The sequence below is a fragment of the Gorilla gorilla genome, chromosome 13 (genome assembly GCF_029281585.2).
Source record: "Gorilla gorilla gorilla isolate KB3781 chromosome 13, NHGRI_mGorGor1-v2.1_pri, whole genome shotgun sequence".
Classification (NCBI taxonomy): domain Eukaryota; kingdom Metazoa; phylum Chordata; class Mammalia; order Primates; family Hominidae; genus Gorilla; species Gorilla gorilla.
The window spans coordinates 65944663-65959246 of NC_073237.2; the positions used below are offsets into that span (position 1 = coordinate 65944663).

The 14584-nt window shown below is 38.2% G+C and overlaps 1 protein-coding gene across 5 annotated transcripts in view; it reads right to left on the bottom strand.

Annotated features, from left to right (window-relative positions):
• Positions 1-14584, bottom strand: part of PTAR1 (protein prenyltransferase alpha subunit repeat containing 1) — a 56654-nt gene that overhangs the window by 15615 nt on the left and 26455 nt on the right. For all 5 annotated transcript variants that reach the window (XM_031014691.3, XM_031014688.3, XM_031014696.3 and 2 more), the window contains exon 5: positions 13097-13310. In XM_031014691.3, coding sequence (XP_030870551.1) covers positions 13097-13310 — 214 coding nt within the window. The remainder of the gene's footprint in view (positions 1-13096; positions 13311-14584) is intronic.

The following is a 14584-nucleotide window of genomic DNA, read 5'->3' on the forward strand; positions in this document are numbered from 1 at the left end:
TAATACAGCAGCTTTTTTATTTTGGCATGGCTTCTTAACATGGATTGAAAAGAGTACTCCACTTATTTAAAATGAACTTATATAATATGAAAACATTTAGATTATTTCTAACTGGATATTTCTATGTATAAAATTGCAGTTTATTATTTAATTTTGAGGCAAAAATAGCACACATATAAAAGATGTTCTGGCTGGGCATGGTGGCTCATACCTGTAATCCCAGCACTCTGGGAGGCTGGGGTGGACGGATCACCTGAGGTCAGGAGTTGGAGACCAGCCTGGCCAAAATGGTGAGACCCTGTCTCTACTAAAAATACAAAAATTTGCAGGGCATGGTGGTGCATGCCTGTAGTCCCAGCTACTTGGGAGGCTGAGGCAGGAGAATAACTCGAACCTGGGAGGTATAGGTTGCAGTGAGCCGAGATCGCTCCACTGTACTCCAGCCTGGGAGACAAAACAAGACTCCATCTCAAAAAAGAAAAAAAAAAAAAAAAAAAAAAACAAAATATATATATATATATATATATATATATATATTTTCAACAAAATTAATTTCTTAAAAAAATTCTTAGGCTTTTAAAGAGAAAATCCACTATATTCTTTTCCCTAAGATATAAAGATGCATATTAGAAACTTTAACTGGAATTTCAGGGTATTCTCGTTAGAATAAAAAGATATAAAGATAGAGGCAATGATTTTTTTAAAAAAGACTGCAATTACTTTTAAGTGATCCAGTTAACTTTTAAGTGATCTAAAGATACTATATAAAGATATGGCTTTAATGTACAGTACCGATGGGATAAATGACCTTCATATGATACACGTTAAATATCTTTCTTTTCCTACTTCCATATGAAAACATGAATAAGTGAATAAATAAACTACAAGAAAACTGCAGATGCAGGGCTATGAAAAAGAGGGATAACGTGCTAAAAATGAAAGACTACTAAAAATACATATGCCATAGGTCCTTTAAACTTTTAAAAATAATATTTGGGTTTTCTTCTGATTATAAAAGTGATACAAAATGATCAATATAGAAAATTCCAATAATATGGAAAAAATATAAAAAAGCAAACAAAAATCATCCATTATTTTGTTGGCCAGAGATCACTACTTGTAACATTCTGGCAGAAAACAAATCTTTCAGGTTTTTTTCTATGTATGCACATGCACAGAGTTTATTTTTAAGAAAAATCTGGGATATTCTTTTGTACCAATTTTATTCTACTTCAATTATAAATACATTCCTACGGCATTAAATATTATTCTATAATTTTTAACTCGTAAAATATTTCACCCTCAAGATTATCAGAATTTAACCATTCCTGTGTTTCTACTCTTGTATAAGTAACATTCATAAATAAATCTATGTACATATCTAATTATTTAGGAGAAATTTGTGGAAATATACTTGCTGGAACAAAGAAAAAAACTTTATAAAGTTCTTGATATATACTGTTAAAGCACCCTGCAGAAAGACTGTATAATTTATACTCCTATTGGAAGTACATGTTAATGCTTATTTCCTAAATTCATCATCAATACTTTAATCTTCACTAATAAGAATCACGTTTCATTTTAATTTACATTTCCTTAATTATCATTAAGCCTAAATATCTTTTCTTGTGTGATTACTTTTCCTTTGTTTCTTCATTTATGAACTATTTTGCCTAATTCTCTACTTTTATGAATTATCTAATTTACTATTTGTGATAGTCATTATTTTTCTTACGAGTTTGTAAGAGGTCTTTACATATTAAAGATATTAAGTCTCTATTTGTCATATGTGTCGTAAGTATTATTTTCGATATATTACTGCAACTGATTTTTTAAATTCTTTTTTTTTTTTTTTAAAGATTGGGAGTCAAGTAAAGTTCTTTTTTTTCTTTTCTCCCTCAGGTCTATTGAAGTATAAATGACAAATTAAAATTGTGTATATACACACACACACACACACACACACGTATACACATATATATACGATGTACGACATATTGTTTTTATGTATACACTGTGAAATGATTACCACCACCAAGTGAATTAACATATCTATCACCTCACATAAGTATTTTATTTTTTGTGGTAAGAACATTTAAGATAACGCCCTTAGAAATCTTTGGGTATACATTATTAACAGTAATTGCCATGTTCTACCATTAGACCTCCAGAACTTACTCATCCTAATGGAAACTTTGTACCCTTTAACCAGCAACTCCCTGTTCCCCACCACAACCCCTACTCCTGCAATCACCATTCTACTCTCTATTTCCATGAGTTCAATTTGTTTAGAGTCCACCTACAAGGACACCATGCAATATTTATCCTTCTGCGCTTGGCTTATTTCACTTAGCATAATGTGAGTCTCTTTTCTTCATATAGGTTTTTATCCCATTTAAAGTTCAATTTGGTATTTAAGATTAAAAAAAAAAAACACCTAACTTTCTATTTTCTAAAAAGTCAATAAATTTTACCAGCATCACAAATTGAAAAAGGAATCCTTTCTCTAATTATGTGAAATGCCATATTCATCATTAATGAAATATGTACATATTATGTATTGGAATTTGTTTCTGGACTTTATATTCTGTTCCATTACTGAGTCTATTTTTGAAATAGCATCACAATTTTAATTACTCTATCTTACTAATAAACATGTAAGTATCTAATGGTAGAGTGTTCTTTATTGTTTTTCCCAACAATTTCTCAGCTATTCTTTAAGCTTTATTCTCTCTAATGTACTTCAGAATCATTTTTGAAGTGAAAAAATAAATCAGTGGTTTTTAATATATTCACAGAATTGTGCAACCATTGCTGTTATCTAATTTCTAATGTTTTCACCAGCCCCACAAAACCCCATTCCTATTAGAAGTTACATCCCATTCCCTCCTCCCCAGCCTCTGGCACCCACTAACCTGCTTTGCCTATTCTGAACATGTTATATAAATGAAATCATACAATATGTGGCCTTGAATCTGACTGCTTTCAATCAGCATGTTTTCAAGGTTCATCACGTTATAGCATGTATCAGTATTTCCTTCCTTTTTTATGGCCAATGTTCTATTGCATGGATACGCCACATTTTGTTTTCCATTCCTCAGGTGAGGTATTATTTTTTGGCTATTATAAATAATATGGCTATTAATGTTCTCATACAAGATTTGGTATGGAATGTGTTTTCACTTCTCTTGGGTATATACCTAGGAGCAGAATTACAGGGTCATATATGGTAATGCATGTTTTTCTCCAAGAATATGATATATATTAACTATAGCTTTATTAATATATAGTGATTCTATGTTTAATTATTTGAGGAAATGCCAAACTGCTTTCCACAGTGGCTGCACCATTTTACATTCTTACCAGCCATAAATAAGAGTTTCAGTTTCTCCACATCCTAACCAACATTTGTTATTGTCCGTATTTTGGTGTGAAGTGGTATCTCACTCCCTGTGGTTTTGATTTGCATTTCCCTAATAGTAAAGAGGGTGAATATCTTTTCATGTCCTTATTGGTGGTGTGGGTATGTTTTTTTGGAGAAATGACTATATGTGCTTTTTTTATGTGAAAACTTGAAATTTGCCAGTAGTAATAAACTGCCTGACTGTGAATCTTTCCTGCCACACTACCCTCAAATATAAAAATATTTTAAAATTTACTTAAATGTTTATTTAAGCATGCAGACATCAGAGAGAACATAAAATAGAAAATTAGTGTCATAATTCCACACTATACTACTTCTAATCAATCTTTATTCTTTAACCTTTTTCTGACTAGAAAACAAATATATGCTTTTATAAAAAATACAAGAAAAAAATCTATAACATTGTTGTGTGTATGTATTACTATCTGTTCAGCATTTACCACGTGCCAAGCACTGTTTCAAACACTTTAAAGTATTTGCTGTCTCATTCAATGCTAATAAATACATTAAAAATTATATTAGGCTGCTGGGTGTGGTGGCTCATGCCTGTAATCCCAGCACTTTGGGAGGCAGAGGCAGGTGGATTGCTTGAGGTCAGGAGTTCAAGACCAGCCTGACCAACATGGCGAACCCCCATCTCTACTAAAAATATAAAAATTAGCTGGGCGTGGTAGTGGGTGCCTGTAATCCCAGCTACTTGGGAGGCTGAGGCAGGAGAATTGCTTGAACCTGGGAAGCGGAGGTTACAGTGAGCTGAGATTGTGCCACTGCACTCCAGCCTGGGCGACAGAGCAAGACCCTGTCTCAAAAATAAATAAATAAATAATAATATTAGGCCTACCCTAATATAACCTATTGTGAATATTTTCCTTTAAATCATCTTCCAAAATATAAATTTTAGTCATAACAAAATATTCCAATGTGATGGATTGTAATCTAACAATTCCCTCATTATTGAAGGGCTACAGCTTTTCTAGTTTTTCACTACTATAAATGCTACTTTTTTTTTTTTTTTTTTTTTTTTTTTTTTTTTTTCTTTTTTTTTTTTTTATTATTATAATTTAAGTTTTAGGGTACATGTGCACATTGTGCAGGTTAGTTACATATGTATACATGTGCCATGCTGGTGGTATATCTCCCAATGCTATCCCTCCCCCCTCCCCCCACCCCACACCAGTCCCCAGAGTGTGATATTCCCCTTCCTGTGTCCATGTGATCTCATTGTTCAATTCCCACCTATGAGTGAGAATATGCAGTGTTTGGTTTTTTGTTCTTGCGATAGTTTACTGAGAATGATGGTTTCCAATTTCATCCATGTCCCTACAAAGGACATGAACTCATCATTTTTTATGGCTGCATAGTATTCCATGGTGTATATGTGCCACATTTTCTTAATCCAGTCTATCATTGTTGGACATTTGGGTTGGTTCCAAGTCTTTGCTATTGTGAATAATGCCGCAATAAACATACGTGTGCATGTGTCTTTATAGCAGCATGATTTATAGTCCTTTGGGTATATACCCAGTAATGGGATGGCTGGGTCAAATGGTATTTCTAGTTCTAGATCCCTGAGGAATCGCCACACTGACTTCCACAATGGTTGAACTAGTTTACAGTCCCACCAACAGTGTAAAAGTGTTCCTATTTCTCCACATCCTCTCCAGCACCTGTTGTTTCCTGACTTTTTAATGATTGCCATTCTAACTGGTGTGAGATGATATCTCATAGTGGTTTTGATTTGCATTTCTCTGATGGCCAGTGATGATGAGCATTTTTTCATGTGTTTTTTGGCTGCATAAATGTCTTCTTTTGAGAAGTGTCTGTTCATGTCCTTTGCCCACTTTTTGATGGGGTTGTTTGTTTTTTTCTTGTAAATTTGTTTGAGTTCATTGTAGATTCTGGATATCAGCCCTTTGTCAGATGAGTAGGTTGCGAAAATTTTCTCCCATGTTGTAGGTTGCCTGTTCACTCTGATGGTAGTTTCTTTTGCTGTGCAGAAGCTCTTTAGTTTAATTAGATCCCATTTGTCAATTTTGTCTTTTGTTGCCATTGCTTTTGGTGTTTTGGACATGAAGTCCTTGCCCACGCCTATGTCCTGAATGGTAATGCCTAGGTTTTCTTCTAGGGTTTTTATGGTTTTAGGTCTAAGGTTTAAATCTTTAATCCATCTTGAATTGATTTTTGTATAAGGTGTAAGGAAGGGATCCAGTTTCAGCTTTCTACATATGGCTAGCCAGTTTTCCCAGCACCATTTATTAAATAGGGAATCCTTTCCCCATTGATTGTTTTTCTCAGGTTTGTCAAAGATCAGATAGTTGTAGGTATGCGGCGTTATTTCTGAGGGCTCTGTTCTGTTCCATTGATCTATATCTCTGTTTTGGTACCAGTACCATGCTGTTTTTGTTACTGTAGCCTTGTAGTATAGTTTGAAGTCAGGTAGTGTGATGCCTCCAGCTTTGTTCTTTTGGCTTAGGATTGACTTGGCAATGCGGGCTCTTTTTTGGTTCCATATGAACTTTAAAGTAGTTTTTTCCAATTCTGTGAAGAAAGTCATTGGTAGCTTGATGGGGATGGCATTGAATCTGTAAATTACCTTGGGCAGTATGGCCATTTTCACGATATTGATTCTTCCTACCCATGAGCATGGAATGTTCTTCCATTTGTTTGTATCCTCTTTTATTTCCTTGAGCAGTGGTTTGTAGTTCTCCTTGAAGAGGTCCTTCACATCCCTTGTAAGTTGGATTCCTAGGTATTTTATTCTCTTTGAAGCAATTGTGAATGGGAGTTCACTCATGATTTGGCTCTCTGTTTGTCTGTTGTTGGTGTATAAGAATGCTTGTGATTTTTGTACATTGATTTTGTATCCTGAGACTTTGCTGAAGTTGCTTATCAGCTTAAGGAGATTTTGGGCTGAGACAATGGGGTTTTCTAGATAAACAATCATGTCGTCTGCAAACAGGGACAATTTGACTTCCTCTTTTCCTAATCGAATACCCTTTATTTCCTTCTCCTGCCTGATTGCCCTGGCCAGAACTTCCAACACTATGTTGAATAGGAGCAGTGAGAGAGGGCATCCCTGTCTTGTGCCAGTTTTCAAAGGGAATGCTTCCAGTTTTTGCCCATTCAGTATGATATTGGCTGTGGGTTTGTCATAGATAGCTCTTATTATTTTGAAATACGTCCCATCAATACCTAATTTATTGAGAGTTTTTAGCATGAAGGGTTGTTGAATTTTGTCAAAGGCTTTTTCTGCATCTATTGAGATAATCATGTGGTTTTTGTCTTTGGCTCTGTTTATATGCTGGATTACATTTATTGATTTGCGTATATTGAACCAGCCTTGCATCCCGGGGATGAAGCCCACTTGATCATGGTGGATAAGCTTTTTGATGTGCTGCTGGATTCGGTTTGCCAGTATTTTATTGAGGATTTTTGCATCAATGTTCATCAAGGATATTGGTCTAAAATTCTCTTTTTTGGTTGTGTCTCTGCCCGGCTTTGGTATCAGAATGATGCTGGCCTCATAAAATGAGTTAGGGAGGATTCCCTCTTTTTCTATTGATTGGAATAGTTTCAGAAGGAATGGTACCAGTTCCTCCTTGTACCTCTGGTAGAATTCGGCTGTGAATCCATCTGGTCCTGGACTCTTTTTGGTTGGTAAACTATTGATTATTGCCACAATTTCAGCTCCTGTTATTGGTCTATTCAGAGATTCAACTTCTTCCTGGTTTAGTCTTGGGAGAGTGTATGTGTCAAGGAATGTATCCATTTCTTCTAGATTTTCTAGTTTATTTGCGTAGAGGTGTTTGTAGTATTCTCTGATGGTAGTTTGTATTTCTGTGGGATCGGTGGTGATATCCCCATTATCATTTTTTATTGTGTCTATTTGATTCTTCTCTCTTTTTTTCTTTATTAGTCTTGCTAGCGGTCTATCAATTTTGTTGATCCTTTCAAAAAACCAGCTCCTGGATTCATTGATTTTTTGAAGGGTTTTTTGTGTCTCTATTTCCTTCAGTTCTGCTCTGATTTTAGTTATTTCTTGCCTTCTGCTAGCTTTTGAATGTGTTTGCTCTTGCTTTTCTAGTTCTTTTAATTGTGATGTTAGGGTGTCAATTTTGGATCTTTCCTGCTTTCTCTTGTGGGCATTTAGTGCTATAAATTTCCCTCTACACACTGCTTTGAATGCATCCCAGAGATTCTGGTATGTTGTGTCTTTGTTCTCGTTGGTTTCAAAGAACATCTTTATTTCTGCCTTCATTTCGTTATGTACCCAGTAGTCATTCAGGAGCAGGTTGTTCAGTTTCCATGTAGTTGAGCGGCTTTGAGTGAGATTTTTAATCCTGAGTTCTAGTTTGATTGCACTGTGGTCTGAGAGATAGTTTGTTATAATTTCTGTTCTTTTACATTTGCTGAGGAGAGCTTTACTTCCAACTATGTGGTCAATTTTGGAATAGGTGTGGTGTGGTGCTGAAAAAAATGTATATTCTGTTGATTTGGGGTGGAGAGTTCTGTAGATGTCTATTAGGTCCACTTGGTGCAGAGCTGAGTTCAATTCCTGGGTATCCTTGTTGACTTTCTGTCTCGTTGATCTGTCTAATGTTGACAGTGGGGTGTTAAAGTCTCCCATTATTAATGTGTGGGAGTCTAAGTCTCTTTGTAGGTCACTCAGGACTTGCTTTATGAATCTGGGTGCTCCTGTATTGGGTGCATATATATTTAGGATAGTTAGCTCCTCTTGTTGAATTGATCCCTTTACCATTATGTAATGGCCTTCTTTGTCTCTTTTGATCTTTGTTGGTTTAAAGTCTGTTTTGTCAGAGACTAGGATTGCAACCCCTGCCTTTTTTTGTTTTCCATTTGCTTGGTAGATCTTCCTCCATCCTTTTATTTTGAGCCTATGTGTGTCTCTGCACGTGAGATGGGTTTCCTGAATACAGCATACTGATGGGTCTTGACTCTTTATCCAACTTTCCAGTCTGTGTCTTTTAATTGGAGAATTTAGTCCATTTACATTTAAAGTTAATATTGTTATGTGTGAATTTGATCCTGTCATTATGATGTTAGCTGGTGATTTTGCTCATTAGTTGATGCAGTTTCTTCCTAGTCTCAATGGTCTTTACATTTTGGCATGATTTTGCAGCGGCTGGTACCGGTTGTTCCTTTCCATGTTTAGCGCTTCCTTCAGGAGCTCTTTTAGGGCAGGCCTGGTGGTGACAAAATCTCTCAGCATTTGCTTGTCTGTAAAGTATTTTATTCCTCCTTCACTTATGAAGCTTAGTTTGGCTGGATATGAAATTCTGGGTTGAAAATTCTTTTCTTTAAGAATGTTGAATATTGGCCCCCACTCTCTTCTGGCTTGTAGGGTTTCTGCCGAGAAATCCGCTGTTAGTCTGATGGGCTTCCCTTTGAGGGTAACCCGACCTTTCTCTCTGGCTGCCCTTAACATTTTTTCCTTCATTTCAACTTTGGTGAATCTGACAATTATGTGTCTTGGAGTTGCTCTTCTCGAGGAGTATCTTTGTGGCGTTCTCTGTATTTCCTGAATCTGAATGTTGGCCTGCCTTGCTAGATTGGGGAAGTTCTCCTGGATAATATCCTGCAGAGTGTTTTCCAACTTGGTTCCATTCTCCGCATCACTTTCAGGTACACCAATCAGACGTAGATTTGGTCTTTTCACATAGTCCCATATTTCTTGGAGGCTTTGCTCATTTCTTTTTATTCTTTTTTCTCTAGACTTCCCTTCTCGCTTCATTTCATTCATTTCATCTTCCATTGCTGATACCCTTTCTTCCAGTTGATCGCATCGGCTCCTGAGGCTTCTGCATTCTTCACGTAGTTCTCGAGCCTTGGTTTTCAGCTCCATCAGCTCCTTTAAGCACTTCTCTGTATTGGTTATTCTAGTTATACATTCTTCTAAATTTTTTTCAAAGTTTTCAACTTCTTTGCCTTTGGTTTGAATGTCCTCCCGTAGCTCAGAGTAATTTGATCGTCTGAAGCCTTCTTCTCTCAGCTCGTCAAACTCATTCTCCATCCAGCTTTGTTCCGTTGCTGGTGAGGGACTGCGTTCCTTTGGAGGAGGAGAGGTGCTCTGCGTTTTAGAGTTTCCAGTTTTTCTGTTCTGTTTTTTCCCCATCTTTGTGGTTTTATCTACTTTTGGTCTTTGATGATGGTGATGTACAGATGGGTTTTCAGTGTGGATGTCCTTTCTGTTTGTTAGTTTTCCTTCTAACAGACAGGACCCTCAGCTGCAGGTCTGTTGGAATACCCTGCCGTGTGAGGTGTCAGTGTGCCCCTGCTGGGGGGTGCCTCCCAGTTAGGCTGCTCGGGGGTCAGGGGTCAGGGACCCACTTGAGGAGGCAGTCTGCCCGTTCTCAGATCTCCAGCTGCGTGCTGGGAGAACCACTGCTCTCTTCAAAGCTGTCAGACAGGGACATTTAAGTCTGCAGAGGTTACTGCTGTCTTTTTGTTTGTCTGTGCCCTGCCCCCAGAGGTGGAGCCTACAGAGGCAGGCAAGCCTCCTTGAGCTGTGGTGGGCTCCACCCAGTTCGAGCTTCCCGGCTGCTTTGTTTACCTAATCAAGCCTGGGCAATGGTGGGCGCCCCTCCCCCAGCCTCGCTGCCGCCTTGCAGTTTGATCTCAGACTGCTGTGCTAGCAATCAGCGAGATTCCGTGGGCGTAGGACCCTCCGAGTCAGGTGTGGGATATAGTCTCGTGGTGCGCCGTTTTTTAAGCCGGTCTGAAAAGCGCAATATTCGGGTGGGAGTGACCCGATTTTCCAGGTGCGTCCGTCACCCCTTTCTTTGACTCAGAAAGGGAACTCCCTGACCCCTTGCGCTTCCCAGGTGAGGCAATGCCTCGCCCTGCTTCGGCTCGCGCACGGTGCGCGCACCCACTGGGCTGCGCCCACTGTCTGGCACTCCCTAGTGAGATGAACCCAGTACCTCAGATGGAAATGCAGAAATCACCCGTCTTCTGCGTCGCTCACGCTGGGAGCTGTAGACCGGAGCTGTTCCTATTCAGCCATCTTGGCTCTCCGACCAAATGCTACTTTTATATATCAAACTTCTGTATTTAATAGCCAGTGTTTATCGAGCACTTAATTAAGGCACTTTGATAGCCACTTTATATGAATCCTCCCTTTCAATTTGCATCACTCAGTGAGATGGGAATTATTGTCACCCTCCTTTTCCGGATGAGAAAACTGAAGGTTGAAGAGGCTAAGCAACTTCCTCAAGGCTACATAGCAAATTGGTGGTAAAGCAGAATGCAAAGCAGGTCTGCATGACCACTGAGTGAAGCTTCTAATCATTCTACCATACTTCATCCTCCATTATTTCTTTATGATGAATTCCTGGAAGCAGAACTCTTAAAAATAACACCCTATTTTTAAAAGTGTGATAAGTGCTGCCATGTTGCCCTTCAGTAAGCTTATAACAATTTGAATAATGCTCATTTTCATACTCTTACTAATACTCGATGCCAGCACTTTAAAAAGTCATTTTCAATTTCCTAAGTTAAAAAATGCTGGCTCATTTCATATATATTTTTAAGCTGATTTAGACTACTGGTATTTTTGTGATTACCTCCTGTAATAGACAAAGCATAGTAGTAAATGTTCTAGGTGGGCCCAATGGCTTATAACAACAGAAAGGGGATTTTGCAAATTTAGGACTCCTCACTGACAACAAGAGCAAGAGATGTTGCAGTGGCAAGTGGTGAATGGAAGAATGGTAAGTCTTCCTCCAAGGGCGGGTCAAGGAAGGATGATGACATCTGAACCCAGGAGTGGACTCTGGCAGCTGAGCTCACCATTAATGAGTTATAACTCACCATTAATGAGTTATCTTTACCACCAGATGGTCTCAAGTAACCAAAAATTTCACTTTGGCCCCTTGTTCCTGATTTTATGGAAATGCCACTTGTAAAGGTCCACATCATGGCAGAAAAATTTCCAAAGATCTCTCAGTCAACCTGGACTCCGCCTTCCTTTTTATCCCCAATCCTCCCCATATCTCTTTCCTCTTCCCACACACTATCAAGTCATGGATCTGAGATGACCACCAAGCACTCCATATCCCTGACAACCCACCAAACCACTTGTAATCATGCCTCCCAACTCAATGTATCTTCCTTCCCCCGGCAGCTATTTCCAACGAGCGCACCCTAGATGAAGAACAATTTTTCTGTGCTCCCATTGTATTCTGATGCTTTGTAATTGTTGGTCTACTTTCTCAACTAGATTTTCAATTTGTTGAGAGCAAACACTTTGTTTTACTGTGTATACAGGACAGTCGGTGGGTATGATAGGGTTTTATACTTTTTCATGAATAAATTGCATGGAGTTGATCAAGCAAACTGGTAGCCAATTTTCTATCTCTGGAGAACAGAGAAAGGAACTAAAATCGAGTGAATCTCTCTCTATTAGATGCCCAGTAATTTACATCCATTAACTCAATTAACTCTCACAATAATCCACTGAGGCAGACAGTAGAGTCCCTATTTTATAAATGAAAACAATAAAACCTTGCTTTCCACATATAGGTAGTGGGGCCAAAATCTGAACCTAGGGTGATGTGATTTTGAGCCTTGGTTCTTTCTATTCCATTAGGCGGCCATCCCTCCTGAAACTCAAAGCCATGTAAACTGAATGGGGAAGGCTTCTCTTCCAGAATTACTGGCTTAAAATCCTCTGGAAGTAAAAAGTCTCCCATTTGCCCTGGCCAGGAAACAAAGAGAGAAATGGGAGCATGGGAAGAGGGATGTAGAAAGAAGAGGGTGGTAAGTTAAAATTACATAACACTTCCCCACTTATCTGAAAGCATCACCTGGGGCACTTCAATCTTCAACTTGACCTCTTTTAACTGTCTCAAGCCTGAGAAGCTTTTTAGATGAGCACCCTAGATTCTTATGGCACTGTGACACCATCAGAAAAGAAAAAACTGAGACACCGTAGTATATAAGGAGCAAAAGGGACATGTGGCTCTCATTCTGATGAATAATAAGTGGTACAACTGTAGCTAAGTCTAAGCCATTAAAATTCTCTGGAAATCTCCATCTCCTCATTTCTAAACTGAAAGAATTAGGCTGTGAGAGTTTCCAAACTGGCTCTGCATTCAAATAACCCTGAGTCAGTGGAAAATACTGATCTCTAGATCCATCCTCATTCTGCTTTAGTAGGCTTGGAGTGGAACTTAGGAATCCCCAGGTAATTTATAGGCTCAGCCAATTTTAAAAACACCTGGGTGAGATTGTCTATCCCTGCCCTCCTCTCCCCCTTTTCAGAGGACAAGAGTGTGAAAAGACAGCCAGCTGACTTAGTATATTGTCATATAACCAAACACTACCAAGAAATAGCAATTCCAGTTCTATAAGGCTTAATAATCCCTTCCTGTTTCAGGATAAAGTGAGTTATGCTCAATCTTCCTCAGTTGGTTAAACCTGCCTTGCTTTACCAATGCACTAGCCTTAAGACTGCCAAAAACAGCACTGGTGGGGAATGCAAGCTTTTTATTTAATTACAGGGTTCCTCCAGAGGTAGCAGCTGTCGCGATTCTCTCAAGTTGCCAGACCATCAGTTTCTCTACTCCTTCAAAGCTCTTCTGAGGATGAACTACTACCAGAAGATTTTAAGGGCAGACAGGCAGTCTGCCCAGGAGACAATAATATTCCTACCTTGACATCTAGCTTGGCCAAGTGCTGTAAAACCCAGATGCGATGGGACCAAGCATTATAGTTGCTTGGGTATCTCCCTGCTGCTTCACCACAGACCTCCATCTCTTCTTGTATGAGTCGCTGTGCCCTTTCTGTGGGAATTGTTCCCAAGTTTCCTTTGGTCACAAAGGAAGGCAAGGAGGTTTCCTGAATTAGCTGTTGTAGCACCCATCGCCTGTTAAGGCAGCATGTGGGAAAGAGAACACAGAAAGAACATAAACCAGAGAGAAAAATAACCAGTATTCATTGTTCCTAATTTAATTTCCATTCAGAGACAATGCAAAATAATACCTGTTTATAAGTCTAGTATTTTGGAGATGGGGAGGGGTTGTTTTGTTGTTTATGATGATACTAATTTAGCAGTATGGATGAAGGGTGGAAAATGGATAAACAGGAAAAAAAAAAAACCTTTAAAATCTGTAATACAGAGAATGTCATTACTTCTAAAATGACAATCCCAAAACTCCACTTGGCCAGGAAATGTAAAGGCAATTGGTGTGTGTGTGTGTGTGGTGGTGGTGAGAGGTCATATATTAATGGCTGATAAATATTATAAGGAGTCATGATTCACATCTTTAAGTATATATGCATGCCTCACCCTACGTGCATTTGTTTGCAAACAAGAAGCTGCATTCTGATAGCTTTCATTCAGCAAAATTCTGTATTATAGCATAAAATCTGGAAGGTAACAAACATGATTCATTAAACCATTGAGAAGGTGTCAAAATATCCTTATCCACAAATTCTCCCTTTGTCTATTTAAGATTTGCATTAGCATGTATTTACATAAAAAACACTAAATAGTGTTTCGAGCTACTTAATGTGTTTACTTTGTACCAGTAATTTACTTATATAAAAGCATTTTTTAGACTAAAGATTTCAAACCCAAAGGTACAGGAAATTAAGTAAGAAAACTCACTTTGTCATTTTAAAATAATGTAATTTCTTATTTAACAACAAAATATTGCTTGATAAAAAAAATTAGACAAGCCAAACTGATGGATGCATATTTAACAGTTCCTTTCCCCTGCCACCATCCCTTTCCAAACCCCCATACACACAGTCATATACCTTTCTGTGGTATACTATCTCAATTTCTGGTGATGAAGAAAATACAACTGACTATGTGGTTTGGAAGAAGCTGACCTGCAATGTTAACTAAAGGCACGATTACCACTAAGACACCTGGAACGGACATAAGATCCTAAAAATGCCCAGGATTTAAGAAAAATTAGAGTGGCTTAATAAACTGAGAATTTCAGAGTGACTTCTTTATTGGTCCTGACTAGCAAGCCCACACCATCCCATTTTGGTCAAATAAGAGTAGTTACACAGGGTCCAAGAGGAAGATGGTTCCAGGTGGCCAGGATTTTGAGAGTCCTAAAGTGCATTCTGGCTATCTGTCCCAGGCTTTTAACCTAAAAATGTTCTTTGTATGTATGGATTTTA